Source organism: Miscanthus floridulus, chromosome 15 (genome assembly GCF_019320115.1).
Source record: "Miscanthus floridulus cultivar M001 chromosome 15, ASM1932011v1, whole genome shotgun sequence".
In the NCBI taxonomy this organism is placed as follows: Eukaryota; Viridiplantae; Streptophyta; class Magnoliopsida; order Poales; family Poaceae; genus Miscanthus; species Miscanthus floridulus.
Window position 1 is genome coordinate 33,003,310 of NC_089594.1, and position 20,543 is coordinate 33,023,852.

Sequence of the window (20,543 nt, forward strand, 5' to 3'; positions counted from 1 at the left end):
GCGGTGCGGCGTGTTGTGTGCACGAGGGTGAGGGCCGGGGGTGCTAACCGCTGGGGGCATATGAAGGAGTATGCCGAGTGCCAAGATCTGGGGCACTCGACATTAGTTTTTTTTTTAATTTTCATTACGGCCTGATACTGTGCAGTGGGGCCGGTCGACGAAGTTGCCGAGTGCCCCCTATATGACACTCGGCAACTATTCTTTTCGCCGAGTGTCAGGTACAAAACACTCGGCAAAATAAATCGATATTTCATGCTCCAATGTCCTCTTTCTTCATAGCGTGTTCTACTAAATTTGTTACGATGTAATTTAAAAATACCTTGTTAAATTCACTCAACAATGCATATTTGATTTTCCTACGAACATTAATCCATTATTTCATGCAGTTATAGCTCAAATTCAATATATATCAATTAAAATTCTATAATTGCAGTTAATAAATTAAAATTATCAAACGGATCTGAAAAATTACCGAAATTTGACTTGAACCAATCTATGTTGTCTATTGCCTATACAAAAAGTTTTGAAGTCAAACCCCAATTCGACCGTCACTTTGACTCCAAATCTTACTGGATCCTTCTAAACGCTACGATTCTTCTACGGAGATGCTTCCGTTTGTAAAGGTCGTACGTGACAAATTGTGCAAAACCTTCTCAATTTTTTTTCACAGTCTCCACGTATGATATCAGAAGATCTTGACAAATCTCGTCATTTTCAAACTTCGTTTGTTTTTTTAGAATTTAAAAACCATTTGGCCACACGTTCGTGGTCATGTTTCCTGAATAAAATGTTCGAAAATTCTTTTCATTTCCCGAGTAAGGCCCCAAAATGGACTCAATAACATGAATATGATTTCTCCACTTAATTTATTCCATTATTTGTATCACTTGCAGTTCAAATTTGACTTAAACCAAAAAATTCCTCTAAATGCAATAAATTACTTAAATATAGCAAACAGATCGAGAAATATACCAAATTTTAACATGTAGTACCACATGTTGTATGTGGAGAGTAGAAAAAGTTTGGAGGGTAGGAGAGAAATTTTTTTATTATTTTGCCGAGTGCCATTAAAATACACTTGGCAACAACATTACTTTGCCGAGTGTAAACAAAAAACACTCGGCAAAAATATTAATTTGCCGAGTGTCAAGCAAAAACACACGGCATATCTTGTTTTTGCCGAGTGTCTCTAACGGACACTCGGTAAAGTTCTAACGATAGGGCGGCGCACCCAACGGCCGTCAGATGGCCGCCGCACGCCCAGCGCACGTGACTCCATTTTGCCGAGTGTCCGTGTTTATCGAGAGTTTTGTTGTATTTTGCCGAGTGTTTTATATTAGACACTCGGTAAAGTTGGCTTTTGCCGAGTGCTATATGTTTGCCAAGTGTTTCATTAAATACACTCGGTAACTTAGATGTTTGTCGAATGTCCGATGAAATGCACTCAGTAAACCCTCAGGTACTCGGTAATTCTACTGGTAGTGCTGGCCCCTTCATTGCCCCCTCCCCAAGTTTTCTCTGGCGGTGGCGCAGAGTCATCAGTGGACCACACCATACCGTTGCCGTCGTGGCCAAGTCAACACGACAACACGCCCCTCTATACGACGACTACATAAATACCAGGCGATCCCCACACTCGCAACGCTGTTCTTTGCCACCCTACTAGATAGCGGCAGGTGTGTGCTTGGCAAGGAAGCCACGGAAGAGTTGGGCGTACGCCGCAAGGAAGCTAGCCGGCCGGCCATCTCCCTGTCTCGAGTCTCGACTGCGTTCGGCGACTGGAGCTACCCGCGCGACGACGACGGTGCCGGCGTCCACGACTGGCCGCCCGTCACCCCGTGCTTCGATTTCGCCTCCGCCATGCGGACCACCGCGGCGCGCCCAGCGGACCAGCACAGGTCTAACAAGGTAAACTACAGTAGGAGTACCACGCAAGCGTAGACGACGGGTTTCAGAAAGTCTTTTTTTTTCAAGTACTTTTTTCTCTTGTACTGCTAACTATACACACGGGAATTCTTGCGCCAAACTACCCAGTTCGCTTAAGCTATTTTTCAGTCGTGAAACAATATTTTTCTCTCACAACATTTTAGCATAAACATCAGCATAAGCGAACATGGTGAAGAGAAGTTGAAATTCCTTGTGTTAGCACCAAATGCCAAGTGCTAGTATAAGCTGTTTTGCAGTGCTCCGGCCAGCTTCGATTCCGATTTCTTCACGTAGTAAGAAGCTGTTTTTTTCCTTTCATATAAAAAAAATTACAAGATAGTAAAACTCCTTTCGGATCCGTACATTGTACCAAAGAGCCATAGCTATGGCCTTGTTTAGTTCCAAAAAGTTTTTCTAAAAAGTGCTACAGTAGCTATTTTATCGAATCTTACGATACGTGCATTAAGCATTAAATGTAGACGAAAAAAACTAATTGCACAGTTTGGTTGGAAATCGCGAGACGAACGTTTTGAGCTTAATTAATCCATAATTGAATACTAATTACCAAATAAAAACGAAAGTGCTACCGTAGCCAAATTCCCAAATTTCGTCCAACTAAACACAGCCTATCTCGAAATTGGAACGTACCAAAACAAGGACTAGGTAGGAGTACACAATCTCCACTATCCCATTGGCCCCACACGCACGCACTGGGTGTGCATGTCCAGGTGGGCCCCCACTGGCGTCCTCGTCTTCCTTACGAAGCACACCGCTGCGCTGAGCTCTCTGGTGCCCCCTGCTCTGCTCTAGCTCCACATAATAATAATAATATATAAATATACTCCTTTCTCTTTCCACTGTGAACAGAATTTTCCTCTTGCCAATTCTCATCTCCCTCTCCCTCTCCCTCTCTTGCTAATGAAGGTCAGTCATGAGCGTATTGCAGTGGCACTGCACGTAGGCATGCCTGCAAGTACCAACTGACGGTTGCTTTTGTTTCATGATGCTTCAGAGATCGTCAGTGCCGAACGCGAGGCGCATGCGCATCCCGGCGTTCGGGGAGTGGAACCACCATGGCGACGACGGCGGCAACGGCAATGGCATCGGCAACGGAACATGGCCGGCGGTCATGACCCCGTTCTTCGACCTCGCCACGCTGCAGAAAGCAGCGCCCAAGACGGTACGCGTTTTAATCCAAACCCCACAGCAACTACTTTCTTTTTATCAACGGTTCTCATTTTATTAAATTTTTAACGATGTGTTGGGCAATGGGCTGGGGCTGTTGGCTTGCTGCTTATCGATCGAATGAGTAATGCTCGTCGTGTGCAGGGGAGACGACGGCGCGGCGGTGACGACGGTTTCGATGCGGCCAAGCTGGCTACGGCGGCGGAGGCGCCACAGGGGCACATGCAGACGAGGCGGAGCAAGGTGGGGCACATGCAGACGAGGCGGAGCGAGGTGGCCAACTCCGGAGCCTACGCCGCGGCGGCGGCGAGGAGGACCTGCTTCACGGTGGCCAAACCCGTCGACGACGACCTGTACGGGGTTCCACCGGACATGATGCTCTACGGGAAGCCGGCACCGAGGGTACGCATTACATGCCTATGATTCGTTCATTTATGCGCAGTCACAGTCAGTCCATTTTGCATCGCTAAGATGCATGGTAGGTGTAGGTTCGAAAACATTCAGAAACCACGATTGCAAATATCCATTAATAGAACACCTAAAGCCCCATGTAAAACATACATACATAGGTAATCGATGCAAAAACAAAAAAAAACAAGAAGATTGCAAGCTCAAACTTTCTCGCCACGGATTTGCAGTCACAGATGAGCACTTAGTTTTCTTATTACTCTTATTACGGTCTTAACATGATGATTTAGCATGCATGACCGCAGTGATAGCTGATGGCCTGATACATGCACGAACTGTCATGACTCATTGCAGAAAGAAGGCTGGCTGAGGATCCTGCGGCTGCTGGGCTGCTCCTGCTGCTTGAGCCCGTCGTAATGAACGGACATTGCCCAGCATTATTGCTCTGCTCATCGTGCTCACGGCCTCACGGGGGCACACGGACAACAAGGCTAATCAGGGCTCGGGCTTTTTGGCTCTCCCCCTTCCATCCTGTACAAAATGTCTCAGCTTTTTGGTGCATCTTCTGATCGATTGATGACGGCACGACATGACGTGCCGGCCGGCCTTGCATGACTCTGCGCGTAGGTGTGACGTTGGTGTTGTGACTGTTCGCTGCTGACCGGCTGTCTAGTGACTGCGTGGGCGAAGCTAGATTAGGTTCTTTATGTATCCTCTGTTTTCGTTTGCCCCTGGACTCCTCGCCTGTAACCTAGGCCCAGTTTAGTTTACAAAAAAATTTGCAAAATTTTTCATATTCCCTGTCACATCGAATCTTTGGACGCATGCATGAAGCATTAAATATAAATAAAAAATAAAACTAATTACACAGTTTAGACGAAATCCACGAGACGAATCTTTTAAGCCTAATTAGACTATGATGGACACTATTTACCAAATAACAACGAAAATTCTACGGTACCCATTTTGCCAAAAATTTTGGAACTAAACTGGGCCCTAGCTAAAATGTTTGTGGCAAGGCTGCGTGTAACGCGACACAGCAGGGTCAATTAAAACTTGAGATTGCATCATGTTCATCGGCGAAGTGTGCTCGTAGTGGAAACTGCCCACCTTGGAATTGCCAATGTGTTCGATTCCTTGTGGTAAAATCTATTTACCTTAGGCCATGTTTAGTTCCCTAAATTTTTTGAATTTGGCACTATGCAAAAAGAAGATTCCCCGTCACATCAAACTTGCGGTAAATGCATGAAGTACTAAATGTATACGAAATCAAAAACTAATTGCACAGTTTGATTGTACTTTGCGAGACGAACGTTTTGAGCCTAATTAGTCAATATTTGGACAATTATTACTAAATATAAATGAAATACTACAGTGCGCTACAGTGCAGCTGGAAATCAGGTGGCGCCAACTTTGGCCGGAACTAAACGCGCAGTTCAAGTCTTGACATATATGCTCACAATATCCTTGTTAGGCATTGCCGCATTGGTCTTTTATTGTTTATGATGTCCTTGAGGTATCTTCGCCCTGTTCGTTTGGGTTTGTTTGGCTGATAAGCCATGGCTGAAAGTATTGTTGGCTGATTTGATGTGAGAAAAAAATACTGTTCGTTGGCTAAAAAAATACGACTTATAAGCCAAACAAGCTCAAGCGAACTTCTATATGCCGGCACCTATCTCGAGTCAAGCAACGGAACGTGTACATAGAGCTCAAGAAACAATTGACCACATCATCTCTTCCTGCCCATACTCAAAGAGAGGTTTGGTTTCATATCTGTTGGACCCTAGGCACACATGCCCCGTTCGTTTAGACTGGTTTGCCTTATAAGTCATGACTGAAAGTACTGTCCACTGGTTTAGTATGAGAGAAAAATATTATTCGTTAACTGATAAACCATAGCTTATAAGTCAAATACGACCGAGCGAATAGGCTGCCAGCTACTGCCGGCGACGAACACTACCATCAGCTGGTGGAGGTGCCTGAGATCGGCATGGCATGGCCAGCAGTGACGTGGATTCGACTCTTTGTTCTCGCTGGTTTCTTGGAAATTATGGAAGGAACGCAACGCCATATGTTACAGGGAGGCCTCCACACCGGTGAACGAGTTGTTGGCACTGATAAAAGCCGAGACAGATTGCTGGATCTTGGCAAGGGCGCACTGGCGCTAGTTTAGCGTTCGGGGTATAGCTGCTGCTCGGGGTGTCCTAGGAGTTCAGGAAAAATGTAATCAACAACTGTGCCTCAGCCTCAGGCCGATTTTGTAACTCAAACTCTATTCCTTCTTAATACAATGATACATAATTCTCTTGCGTATTCAAGAAAAAAAAGCTTTTGTATTACGTAGACGAACTTTGTGAATTGTTCGTCCACAGATGACTTACGGCTGCGAGTGGGAAATGGCAGCATCCCCATATCGTAAAATTCATGGAGGGTTGTTGTTGACGGTAGTTAACAATCATTATAAGCCGTCAATAAAAACATGTATAAGGGCACAATTGAGATCACCAACAAAGGTCTAGGGGTTTAAACTAATAAATTCTATGAGTTTTGGTGAATCTGTGTTTCTAGCAGAGGTTAATCAGCCGCGAAGGATGACCTAATCGTCAAAGAAAAATACGGAGTTCCGCCGCGGTACCTACGTGGGAAGACTCTAGAACACTCCAGAAACCACGTCACCGAAGCAAAGAGCAAGGGGATGACATGTGGGGCCGCCCGGCCCCCCATGGGCCCACCTATCAGCCAGCTTCGTATGTCGGTCTCCCACCGCCTTTGAGGATGCATCTAGGCCGTTGCTTAAGTCGGTTTGATGCAAGGGCTCACGTTGGACCCTTAGGGCTATACAATCCAGCCCCTGCCTCTTCCCCTAGGCATAACCCTAGTCATCAAGTCATTTGAGAAGACAGAAACCCTAATCATCCTTAGAGTTCCATCATATTCTAGGGCATAGCTAGTTAGGCTAGGTCTAGAGGAAGGCAAGCAGGCTTTGCTTGGATTCCCGATCGTGTCAAGAGTGTGGCTCGGTATAATGTTTGTACCCCCTCTCTTTTGTATCTCCATTATTTTTATATGCTTGCTACAATTGTTATGACACTATCAGTATTCATCTCATTTGTGTTCTTCATTATAATGTTCATCGTCTATTTTGATTATATGCTTAGTATAGTTGGATTGTCATCATGTTCATGCATAAGTTGCTCACTCTAAGGTACCATGGGTGGGTGGTCGATATTGTGTAAGCGTTGTGCTTATACATTGTTTACCTACGAATACACCCTATATTCTAGGACATGTGGTAGATCGCGGACGTGACATTCCCGTTGAGTCCTTTGTAGTCCACTCCCCGATGTAGGTAGCACGTAGGTTCTGATTACGAAGGGGGACAAGCTCTGTTCTTAATCTTTCCTAGTAATATCCCTTTTGTGTAGATATGAAGATGATCTTAGCAATGACTATTAGGTATAATTGCACTAATCAATATATGCTTTGACTTATAATTAAAGATGACTTAGGAATTATTCCTCTAATATTCTATCTGGCCATGCTAATGCCATAGAAAGGAGTACTCTGAGTGATTTATCATTATCATTGATCAATACTTATCATATATACTCCCTCCGTCCCGCAATGTTTGTCGTTTTGGCACAGCATTTAAGTGTCCAGGTTCACAAGGTAGTCCATGCATCCGGACACAATAGCGCCCAGGTTCAAACAACGTTTGATGCACCTCGTTCAAGGCTACAACGACTAATATATCAGGACAGAGGGAGTATATCTTATCCTATGACTTAACCCTGTTATGAGTAGAATATTGGTTATGGTTTACTTCTCCATCAATAGTATAAGTTATCAATACTTATCCATGCTAGACCTTCCCTGTGGTAAAATTATAAATAACGATACCTGGAATACTCTCAGGTGAAGTTCTACAATGGTATATTATATGTGCGCTTGCAGATCCTTTTTCATTCATATCTATATATTCTTTCTATTCACATAAGATAATAAAGAACTACTTAGTATCATTCTAGTAGTGATGCTAGGCAGCACAAAAAAGCATCTCTGACACCACACTAGGGATAACAACCTAGTAAAAAAATGTTAGGAGATGTAAGTAATTAATAGGTGGCTATTAAAACAAGTGACAAGTTAATAAATATCAACAGTTGTCTTTTCCTTGTTCTTTGGAGTGGTGGGTGCTTCATCTTCTCTTCCTTATCGTTGCTTGTTATATCCTTCATCCCCTCTTGTAATCGTCGCATTAACATTTTCTTTGTGAGCACTTTTGGGTTGCCTCATGATTTTATCTTTTTCAACGTTACTTAGGCTTGTCTTTCCCTTATTTATTTTTGAGGCGACTTTATATACAACCGCCTCTACAAATGCATTTCTAGAGGTGGCTCTAGATCTAGCTGCCTCTAGAAATTTATTTGTAGAAGTGGCTGGATCTATAGCCATCTCTTAAAATATGTGCAACATAGTAAAATTTATAACTTTATAAAATTTTAAAATGAAGTTGAATAAAACAAACTATAAATCAAAGTTTTATATATCTCGAAGAGATTTACAATCTTTGTAGTTGACAACAGTTTTTATTTGAAATAATTTGGATCCATCAAATTTCGTTTGAAGTTCTCACATTTTGAATTTCAAATTTTTCGAGTTTCGCGAATGACCTCAGATAGAGAAATGACCAAAATCTAAGCTATAGATCTTGAAAACATTAAAAAATCACAGTGGAGAACTTTCTCATTCAAAATAATATATAGTCCCAAAATTTAGTTTGAAGTCCTTATATATTCAAATTTGAATTTTTTCAAATGACCTCGGATGGTGAAATGATCAATACCGAAGTTGTAGATCACGGATAGTTATAGAAAATTTATAGTTGACAATTTTTTCATTTGAAATAATCTATTCAAAGAAATTTATGTTTGAGTTTGTCACATTTAAAAATATTCAAACGATCTCGGATGGAGAAATGGTCAAAATCATAGTTGTTGGTCTCGACAATATCTACAACTTTGTAGTTGAAGACCTTTTAGTTTGAATTTGTTTATGGTCCCAATACTCATTTTAAAATTGGATAAAGATAATACGAGGGATAATGGATATGCTTATGGGCACAACTGTCTTTGGGGTAAAGTGGTTAGAGGAGTAACTGCGAAGCTTGAGGTCGTGGGTTCGACCCCTATGGCCACAAAAGTGTGCAAAATATTATGTGATTTGTGACTTGCGACAACGCACACGTATGGCTTCTTGGTGGGGTCCGTCTATAAATCGGTTTGTAGAAACGAAAAATAGATGCAATTGACCTGTATAGAGAGGCTTTCCAGCCGGCTTGACAAATCCTTTAAATAGTTGTGCAATAGAAAAAATAGTAGTTTACGATATAAAACCAAGCCACTACACATTACACAACCAGCAGTGTTTAAAGGTTTGGTAAAACCATACATTGGGCCAAAGGCCCATGGAAATGATTGACAGCCCAAGCAACCGCCTTAAGCCCCACGACAATATGATTTGTCATGTGAGAAATAATATACACACACGGGTACGTTTTTTTAATTCAAACCGGGCCGGTACCCCTCTCTCGGCAGCTTACATCATACACATTTCTACGGGTGGTCAAACTATTATGTATGAAAATAGATCTCCAAAGATTGGGGATTGAAAATGGTTCGTATGTATCTGCTAAAACTGTAATATGAATATCCATATTCAATATCCATTTTTAATATAAATACTAAATGGATGTATTCGAATTCGTTTTTCAATAATTTTCTCTAAGGGGCCCGTTTGGATCATTTTATTTAGAGAAATTGAAATATATTTAATAAATTAGGCTATTTAGCTTCGAATTTGATATTCCACCACTTTCCAAAGTTCACATATAAGCCTATTTCAAATTCATAGGTTGAAAGATAGAAATTGATTCTATAGATCACCATTCTATAATTCTACTTTACATCTTATAACACGTTCTTCAACTTACTCCCCTACGATAGAAATACAACACATAAGTTTCTCTTTTGTATAGCCAACAATAATATACAAATATAATCCATATACAACCATATTAGCTTAATCAATATGTGTCTAAATTATGATTATAAAAATGAATTCAATTCCAAAAATCCAAACGGGGCCTAACCGATTTCATATCTGCATTCCACAAAAATATAGAATATACGACATTTATCCGTATCCACCAAGGACATGGTACAATAAATCTATTCAAAACTTTTGTCCCAGGACTAGTGACTGATTGTTTAACTTTAACAGTACTAATGATACGTTGAAACTATTTAATGGTATATCTATAAATAACTTTATTATTATTAAAGATATATAAAGATTGAATTAATTTTAGTATTTTATAATTTAGTTTAAACCTTGTTTTAAATTATTTTAATATACTTTCATTTATTTATTTGCTATGTAAACTATTTTATATAATTTGTAATCTCATGATAGATATTATATAAATAATGATTGATTAATTTATATATTTAATTATTAAATACTTATTGATATCTATATTATTTTTAATGAGCTATCCTTATCTATGTTATATACCCACATACTTTAATCTTTACTTTTATAATAATTTCATAATAATTATAAAAACATTAATAAAGCAAAATGGTACTTGTTGCCTACCATTCTTATTTGAATTTCTTTATTTGGCCTATCATTTTATTAAATACTATCCATTATAGTTTAGTTTACTTCGATATTCAAGATTATTAGAAGTGTACTTCAATTTTATTTCACTTTGGTTAGGATCAATTTAGTAGTAAAATTCTATTCATGTATGTTGAATTTAACAATATGCTCTTTGAATTGAATTGAGTAAATATCAAAATAGAAACCCGAATATGAGATATTCGTTTTGTATTCATATTGTGGGGGGGTGTAACCCCAGGTACCCATGGCTATGGACATGGGCTGCACCGCAAGGGGAGGTCTAGCCCATAAGATCTAGGTCTACGGTGCCCAGTTCTGGTCGACGTGCACCGCAAGACAATCAGAAGACATCTTGGAGATAAGAAAGATCTTTTCGGATATAATAGATATCGTATTTCTTGTATATACTTACTATATAACCGAATAGATCTAAGCCTAAAAAGACTTGTAACCCTATCCCTAGACTATATAAGGCGAGTAGGGACCCCCTCGAGTTCATCTCATATTCAATACAATCCAACAAAGACACAGGACGTAGGGTATTACGTCGATCAGACGATACGAACCTGTCTAAATCGCTGTCTCTATGCCTTGTGTCACCATCTAGGTTCCTATTATGTGCACCTCCACCGATAATCTACTACCGTGGGTATACCCCTCGGTAGACTGCTGACCAGATTTCGTCGACAGTGGCGTGCCAGGTAGGGGGTGTGCATGCTGATTCCATGGCCAACCAGATGGTCACTTTCCTGAGCTCCATGGCCTTTCTCGAGCCTAGGCCAGATCTTCATGGTCGGATCCATGACTTGGATCATCGGCCTCGACGACAACGGGGAGATCATGGAAGTGGTGCAGGATCACCCAGCGCCGATCGCGCTAACACTTGCAACACCATCTTCGATCCCGACGCCCCACCGCTGGGTTAGGAGATCCATCAACAATGATGATCTGATCGCATCCATCGATCAGGTCACAGACCGCTTAGCAGAATGTCATCACCTCGTGGGTTTGGTCTTAGATCAATCCAGAGCAAGCGACAAATTTTCCATACTCCAAGATCACCAAGCCGCTACAAACGAGCAACCTGCTTGGCTACTTCATTCAAGGCGGCCAGATTCCGATCTGGTGATCACTGGTAACTCCGGAAGGGCATATCGCTCAACTCCGACCACTCCATGTCCCGACAGAGAGCATGCCGAAGCCCTATTCTTTTGGGCTGGTGGGTGCGGGTCTGATCTACCAAGATGCCATGTACCATTTTTTTGCTGACCACACAGAGCACAGCCGCGTCGACGACCTCTATCAGATTGACTTCCTTAAGGCCGACCAGCCTGCCCTAATGGCAAATATGGTGCAAATATAAATAGATCTTTCAGACGAAACGCTCCACACCATACTGGAGGAAAGTCCTAAGTCCGTACTCCAAGGCCTCTGCCAACAACTGCCCATCTTTCCCTCTAGGTTTGGGGAGAGAGTTTTTCATGGTTGGCCACGACAAGCGTTGCTAGTCGATGGAGAAACTAGTGTCCAACATCATGAGCAGCGAAGCCAAGAACACTGATCATCAACGACTGTCGCAATGAAGAAGCAAAAAATGCCGCCCAAGCCGCTAGAGGTGGCCCACCGCCTCTCATCCATAATCTCCAACAAGAGTTTCTCATGGTGGATAATCAGCGAGTGGAGCAGACGCCGAGCGCCAATCTGGTTGTGGCCACCCATGAGTTGACTAGACTCCCACAAACGCTAGAGATACTCAATGATTCAAGCGCTGCTCAAAGTAGCTCAGGCCCAAGTCAACTGACATCCTAGGATTGGATGTGGCCACCCATGAATTGGCAAGACAGTGAGGCCATTTCCGCTTTCACTAGAGGACTCCATCACCGTTAGGAGCTGTGCTCCAAAATTTACCGCAAGAGGTCCTAGACCCTCGGCGAACTTCTCAAGGTTGCAAACTCATACGCAGACTCCGAAGAAGCTGATCAGCCAGAGGGATAAAGGGCTACAAAGCCACGTCACTGCCAAATGGGAAACTCCATCGACAACGTAGAGCAGCCACACGCTAAGCAAAATTTCAATGCTGCCTATGAAGAACTCCTTGATGGTCCATGCCTAATTCACAAGAATAGCAAGCATACCATGCGATAATGCTATGGCATGGCCAAAGCTTTCTGCGACGAGGAGCAGAAATGGTGAACGCGCAATGAACGGCAAGTCAGATGACGGCAAAGGGGAGGAGCATCCTAAGGGCGCGTGACCTACTGCCCAAGATGCCAACAAGACCAGTCGTCACAATTTTTGGAGGATGAGCCACCTCCGAGAGCAAATGCCAGTAGAAGCTCACCGCTTGGTAGGTCATGTCGATCACCAAGTATAACACTGGTCATCGATCCCAAATATCTAGACTGGTCGGAGCATCCTATCACATTCAGTAGGGCCGAACTAGTGGGCAGATATCCCATACCCTAGGTGCATTTCCCACTCATGCTAGGATCCAACCATCCGCAACGTGCGGTTCAAGAAGGTCCTCATCGACGGTGGGAGTGCCCTCAATATCCTCTTCGCCGAAGCCCTAACTGAGTTAGGCCTCACAAAGGATGATCTCATCCTTGTTGATTCTCCATTTTGGGGTATTGTACCTCGTAGAGTGTCCCAATCTTTGGGACAGATCACCTTGCCAGTCCAATTTGGCCCCGCCTGACCACTTCCATACTGAGTATGTGAACTTCGTGGCAGACTTTGACACCGCCTACCACGCCATCCTTGGCCGACTAGCTCTCACCAAGTTCATGGCCGTACTCCATTATGTCTACATGGTATTGAAGATCCCAACGGAGCAAGGCATTCTCACCTTGCGTGCCAATGTCTCCACTTCCTACGACTGTGAACAAGAAGGAATCGCCATCGCCAAAGCAATAGACCTCTCAACCAGAATGGAGGTTTGCATCACCAACTCTAAGAATATCCTAGAAAAGGAGCAGGCGATCCCTACTCAGGAGCCACCTTGGTCTGTGACTAAGTATAAAGACACAAAGGAGGTTGAGCTCGTGATCGGCGATAGAAGCAGGATGGCCCGGATCGGGGCCCATCTTGAACCCCAAATAGGAAGACATGCTCGTCAGCTCCCTCCATAGAAACAGTCGATGTGTTTGCATGAAAACCTACTGAACATGCTCGGTGTTCCTCGGGAGCTGATCGAGCACTCCTTAAACGTCTCGCCGACCGCCAAACCAATCAAGCAAAAGCTATGACTGATTCGTGCAAGACAAAAAGGAGGCCATTTGGGCAGAAATAACACGGCTCTTAGTAGCCGGTTTTATTAAAGAGGTGTATCACCCAGAGTGGCTCATCAATTAGGTCCTTGTACAAAAAATAATAATGAATGGAGAATGTGCGTTGATTACATCGATCTCAACAAGCACTACCCTAAAGACCCCTTCAGCTTACCTCGCATTGACGAGGTTGTAGATTCAACAGCCAGTTGTGAGATCTTGCGCTTTCTTGATTGCTATTCTGGTTATCACCAGATCTCCTTAAAGGAGGAAGACCAGATCAAGACTTCATTCATCACACCCTTCACTTCTTATTGCTACACCAGCATGTCCTTAGGGCTAAAGAATACCGGTGCCACCTACCAGAGGGCTATCCAACGATGCCTTCAAGAGCAAATTGGGAAGAATGTTGAGGCCTATGTCAACAATGTGGTGGTGAAGTCTAAGACTGCCGATAACCTCATCGTCGACCTTGAAGAAACCTTCTAGAACCTCAAGAAATTCCAATAGAAGCTGAATCCTACTAAGTGCATATTCGGTGTTCCATCTGGTATACTCCTAGGCAACATCGTCAGCCGCCACGACATTGTAGCAAACCCAGAAAAGATAGAAGCAGTCACCAAGATGAAAATGCCAACCTACGTAAAGGATGTCCAGAAGCTAACGGGATGCATGGCAGCTTTAGGCCGTTTCATATCCTAATTGGGGGAAAGGGTTTACCTTTCTTAAAGCTGTTCAAAGCTTTGGGGAAGTTCACTTGGACGCCTGAAGCCGACAAAGTCTTTGACGAGCTCAAACAATTCCTCACGACGCCTCTAGTTATGATAGCACCATAGCCTAGTGAAACCTTATTGGTCTACATCGCCGTAACCAACCGTGTCGTCAGTACGGCCATTATCACCGAACTGAGAAGAAGTCAGGGCTTGCCTATAAGGTTCAGTGCCCTGTATACTTCATCAGCAAAGTCCTAAATGAGTCCAAGGCTCAGTATCCTTAGGTCTAGGAACTAGTTGTATGCTATCCTTATTACGTCCAGGAAGCTCCGCCATTACTTTGAGACGTATCAAGTAGCAGTGGTTACTGAGTATCTGCTGGGTGACATCCTATGTAATAAGGAAGCCAATGGCTACATAATTAAATGGATGGTAGAGCTCGACACGTACTCCATTGATTTCAAGGGCCGCCAGACGATAAAGTCTCAAGTGCTCGCCGACTTCATCACCGAATGGACTGACATGAAAGCGCCTGTCTCAGCCGATCGACCCAAGCAGTGGGTCATGTAATTAGACGGCTCCCTCAACCTTGACAGTGCTGGGGCATGTATATTTTTATTTCTCCATCCGAGGATCACCTCCAATGTCCTTCGAATTCATTTTCTAGCCTCCAATAATGCTGCCGAGTATGAAGCTTGTCTCCATGGTCTCCGCATTGCTGTTGAACTTGGTGTTAAACGCCTCTTGGTATACGGTGACTCTGCACTTATCATTAATCAGGTCAACAAAGATTGGTCTTGTACCAGTGACAAGATGGATGCTTACTGCTTAGAAATTAGAAAGTTGGAGGGCAAGTTCTATGGTATTGAATACCACCACATCGTTCGAGATCAGAACCAAGCAGCCAACCAGTTATCTAAGCTAGGGTCGACCAGAGCTGAGGTCCCAGCTAGTGTCTTCGTCTAGGATCTTCAAACTCCATCCATTAAGCAGGAGCAAGCAGTTCATGAATCTTTCCCTACCGACCAATTGGTCCTGGTAATTACCGCACCGAGCAGTGATTGGCGAGAGCCTTTTATCAAGTACTTGACACTACAGATGTACCGCCTGACAAGACCAAAATGGAACGCCTAATTCACCGCAGCAAGCATTATGTGCTAGTCGATGGCAAGCTAATGCGGAAGAATGCAAAGGAGGAATTGCTTTCAGAAGTGCATATCTTAGGAAGAAGGTGTGGCATTGCTTCAAGAAATCCACGCTGGATCCTACGGCAACCACACAGCCTCTAGAAGTCTAGTCGGCAAAGCCTTCCGAGCAGGTTTCTACTGGCCTTCAGCAGTAGCAGACGCTGAAACAGTCGTTCGACGATGTGAGGGTTGCCCATTTTTCGCCAAACAAATCCACATTCCAGCTTAGGCTCTACAGACTGATTCCTGCCTCTTGGCCTTTCACATGCTGGGGACTAGACATGGTTGGCCCATTCAAGAAAGCCCCCGACAGATTCTGATGGGTTTATGTTGCTATTGACAAATTCTCCAACTGGATCAAGTACAAGCCGCTCATCGAGTCTGCAGCAAAGAAAGCAGCGGAACTCTTCAATGACATCATCCATAGGTTTGGGCCGCCGAACAGTATCACCACCGACCTTGGTTCTACATTTACCGGCAGTGACTTCTGGGATTTCTGCGAGGATCAGTGCATATTCATTAAGTATGTATTGGTCGCACACCCTAGGGCCAATGGCCAGATTGAGCGAGCTAATGTCATGATTTTAGACACCCTGAAGAAGAGGTTATATGAGAAGGATCAGAAATATCTAGGCAAATGGCTCAAAGAACTACCAGCTGTGGTCTGGGGACTTAGGACCTAGCCCAGTCGCAATACTAGAGTCTCCCCCTATTTCTTGGTGTTCAGATCAGAGGTCGTGCTACCCGCCGATGTTGCTTTCTGAGCACCAAGGATAGAGAATTATGATAAAGAGAACAATGATCAGGCACGATAAGACAATGTCGACCGACTTGAGGAAGAACACTTGGTCACATGTGTTTGGATGGCCAAGTACCTAGACAGTATGCATAAGTACTACAACCGCAATATCCAGGAGCGATCCTTCGCGGTCAGCGATATGGTACTCCACAGGAGACATAAGACCGACAAGATGCACAAGCTATCTTCACCTTGGGAGGGTCCATATATCATCAAGGATGTGACCCAACCAAGGTCATATAGGCTCTGTGACCAAGACAGCGCTAACATCCCTAATTCCTGGCACATCGAACACCTTAGGCGTTTCTATCCTTGAGACGTCCTACAAAAGATACGTACCTTTTTATGCATATATGCATTTCAATAATGATTCTATCCGTGATGTTTTCTCCATTTGCTTTCTGTAATTTTTTGGAAATACTTATTTTCTCCATGCTAAACATCTTTGAGACAACGCACTCAATCACCATTCGATTCGACGACCAGCCACGATCTCATTTGCGTTACACAGAAGTAGCCTTGTCCTCGACCTAGCACCCAAGTATGCATGAGCAGTAGTGCTCCGCGCCATGGGCGATCGGCAGCGGCTCCTTAGTGATGCCTATATCCCCAAGTATGCATGAGCACTAGTGCTCTGTGCCACGGGCGATCGACAGTGGCTCCTCGTTGATGCATACATTCCTAAGCGTGCACAAACATCTCGGGATAGAATGCCCCCCCCCACGTCTCATCGGTACAGTGCTTAGCACTCTCCACGATCTCTAATTTTCACCATGGGTCTCCAATTTTGCCGCGGGTCCCTAATTTTCGCCATGATCTCTAATTTTCTCCACTGGTCTCCAATTTTCGCCACGATCTCCAATTTTCGCCACGAGTCTCCAATTTTCGCCACGGATCTCCAATTTTCGCCATGATCTCCAATTTTCGTCACGATCTCCAATTTTCGCCACGGTCTCCATATTTCTCCACGGTCTTCACATTTCTCCACGGTCTCCAAATTTTTTCACGGTCTCCAATTTTTCGCCACGATCTCTAATTTTCATCACGATCTTCAATTTTCACCACGGTCTACAATTTTCGCCACGGGTCTGTAATTTTCGCGATGATCTTCAATTTTCGCCATGGTCTCCATATTTGTCCACGGTCTTCAAATTTTTCCACGGTCTCCAAATTTCGCCATGGTCTCTAATTTTCGCCGTGGTTCTCTATTTTCGCCATGGTTCTCCAATGCTCTCCGTGCTCTCTAATTTTTCTCCATCTTTAAGTGCTCAACACTCTCCAAATTTTAAGGATTTTATTCTTTCAACAAATATGAACAAAGTCCAAATAAGCATAAACTGCTCTATGGGGTATAAAATTCACTGATACATTGCTTCCGATAAACTCTGCTCTGTTTTCTTCATCACCAAGTTCATATATTTTATTTTTAAATCATGTACTACCCGTCCTACATATTTGTATTGCAGGATAATTGTCTGGGTGGTCGCACCATCTGGCCTTCGGATTTCTCCGCCGATCAACTAGTCGGACCACTAGATTCATGACTTCGTTGCCGACCAGTTGGTCGGATCTTTCGGCATTTACTTCTACTCGGCGCTCACTTCGCTGCCGACAAGTTGGTTGGGTTGCTCGGTACTTGATTCTTCGCCAACCAACTGGTTGGATTGTCTGTCGTTTTCATCGTCAGTTACGCTAGGGGCTCGTCAGCTAAGATGGGGACTTCGTCTGCCGATTCGCTTGTTGGCTTAATACGTTTTGCCGACGCTACATGTCATGTGTGATATCAAGGTTTTCCATGCTGTCTAGATCAGGGTGATGATCTTGGGTGGCACATCAGGGGCTTTGATAAGTATATCTATCGTAGCAATCCAGTGCTAAGCACTTTATGTTTTCTCTACGTTTTACCTGCTCGATATTATTAAATTTTACTCCACGTAACCTAGAGCTAAGCGCGGGGACTTCGTCCTTTATACTTCATTCTTTGAACCTGCTACAAGATGTTTCTTTATCTTATAGCAGGCTTGGGGACTAAGTGTGTACACTTCACCTTACGGTGAATGTACCTGTTTTTTCTTCTTACTGATTTTTAGCTAAGCTGGGGACTAGCTGTGCTCCCGGCTAAGCTAGGAGTTGGTTATGCTGACTAAGTGAGCGTTAAAATTATTTGATCCTGAACACCAGTTGTCTTCTTCAACTACTGTTAGGCTCGGGGATTACAATGTATATATTGCACCTTGCGGGGACATATATCAGTGCTAATATCCTCTTTGCATAAGTCATGAATGATGATCATCTAACTTTGCCAACGAAGCCTATGTGTGTACACTTCATCTAAGGTGAAGAATTTTTAAATTTTAAACTTGAGCTCATTACATCCTTCTAGCAAGCCTTACTTGGCTAAGTCCGAGATCAGGTCACCTGATAAATTGGCTAGCTTCAAGTTCCACCGGTCGGATTACCAGTTAAACTGGTCGGCACGTCATTCTATTGATTAGATTACCAGTTAAACCGGTCGGATTATCAGTTAAATTGGTCGGCACTTCATTTTGTTGTTTGGATTACCAGTTAAACTGGTCAGATTGCCAGATTTGCTGGCTGACTCCAAGTTAAACTGCTCGGTCTCGCTCAAGACGGCGTTGCTCAGCGAATACAAGGCGCTCGGGGACTAGCTGTGGGGGGTATATCCTAGGTACCCACGGCTATGGACATGGGCCGCACCGCCAGGGGAGCTCCAGCCCATAAGATCAAGGCCTACGGTGTCCAGTTCTGATCGACGTGCACCGCATGACAATCAGAAGGCATCTTGATGATGAAGGAAGATTTTTTCGATATGATAGATATCGTATTCCTTATAAATACTTACTATATAACCGAATAGATCTAAGCCTAAACGGACCTATAACCCTACCCCCAGACTATATAAGGCGGGTAGGGACCCCCTCGAATTTATCTCATATTCAATACAATCCAATAAAGGCACAGGACGTAGGGTATTACGTCGATCAGACGGTCCCGAACCTGTCTAAATCGTTGTCTCTACGCCTTGTGTCACCATCCAGTTCCTATTACGCGCACCTCCACCGATCATCTACTACCATGGGTATACCTCTCGGTAGACTGCCGACCATATTTCGTCGATACGTATTGAAAAATATTTATATCTGTATTCAGATCCGAATCAAAATATGATAAAAGGTGATATCCGGATCTGATTCTATATGAATTTGATCCGTTTTCATCTGTACCAAAGATGATGTTTGAAAATGGCCATTTCTCTACATATGGTCGTTGAAGATATCTGCCTCCAAAAATAGCATTAGTAGAGGTAGTCGCTTAAAACGAATATCCATACAAATATGTTTTTGTTTTTCAAATGGTCGTCTTAAGCCAATCATCTTAGTATATACATCCAGAGACGGTGGCCCTGGGCCATACCATACGCTTTCTTGGCGTACCAATAGATGTGGAAGGTATCGTACTGTGATTGTGATGGGTGAGCTACTATGCACATGCGAGGCACGGTCCTCGCCTCCGTGAGCGAGGGTGCCAGCGCGCGCTTTCTCCATCTTCTCTTCTGGTCATGAACAGCGAAAGGATAGCCCGAGTGACGGAAACCCGACAAGCAAGTAGCAATAAAGCAACCGTGTGACAGGAAATGGACGCGCACGCACTCGATCATGTATAGTCCTGACCCAACCGGGATTCAGAAACGTGCATCCCAACTGAAAGGGCCGGCAGGACAACAAATCGCAGGTCGTTGCGGCAGCGAGCGAGCTAGCACAGCCGGTCGATCGATGAACACGGCCCAACACAGCCGCTGGTGGTGCGTTTAGATGGTAGAACGTACGACGAGCAAATTGCGAATGAGACGTGTGCCAACTATGTATATGGGGTATATCACAAACACTGCTAATCAGGCTAAAGTTTAGTGCTTGCTCTCCCACTCTCGCGCGCTCATCTATATCTATCCCCGGGCCCCGAATGTCTGCCATGAAAGCAAAACGCACCGCGTGACGGATCGGATCGACGGACGATACCCTTTGACTTCTCCCACTTGCATTCATCATGCATCATGCGCTTCCAAATACTGCTATTATTCAAGTAGCTCATGCAAAGCAATTAGGCATCGTTTGGCAAGGCTGAGTGCTCCGGCTCCGGCTCCGGCACCGGCACCGGCACCGGCACCGGCACCGGCATCGGCACTAGATACATCTGTTCTGCAGTGTAGTTTCTGTAAGCGACAAAACGGTTGGGAGCCTTCTCACAGCCCCGCTACAGCAGCCCTAGCTCCTCACTTGCGCCTTCTTCGTCTTCTATGCTGGGCTTTTGCTTCTTGTGTCTTGGACTCTTAGATTTACTTTTATGTCCT

The 20,543-nt window shown here is 43.9% G+C and overlaps 1 protein-coding gene across 1 annotated transcript; it reads left to right on the forward strand.

Moving 5' to 3' along the window:
* The first annotated feature begins 1,836 nt into the window (after positions 1 to 1,836).
* LOC136506695 (uncharacterized) lies at positions 1,837 to 4,244 on the forward strand. Its single transcript, XM_066501591.1, has 4 exons — positions 1,837 to 1,908; positions 2,939 to 3,106; positions 3,256 to 3,513; positions 3,874 to 4,244. Exons 1-4 carry the CDS (start codon positions 1,861 to 1,863, stop codon positions 3,934 to 3,936), a joined length of 537 nt encoding a protein of 178 aa, XP_066357688.1. The 5' UTR covers positions 1,837 to 1,860; the 3' UTR covers positions 3,937 to 4,244.
* Positions 4,245 to 20,543: the final 16,299 nt, after the last annotated feature.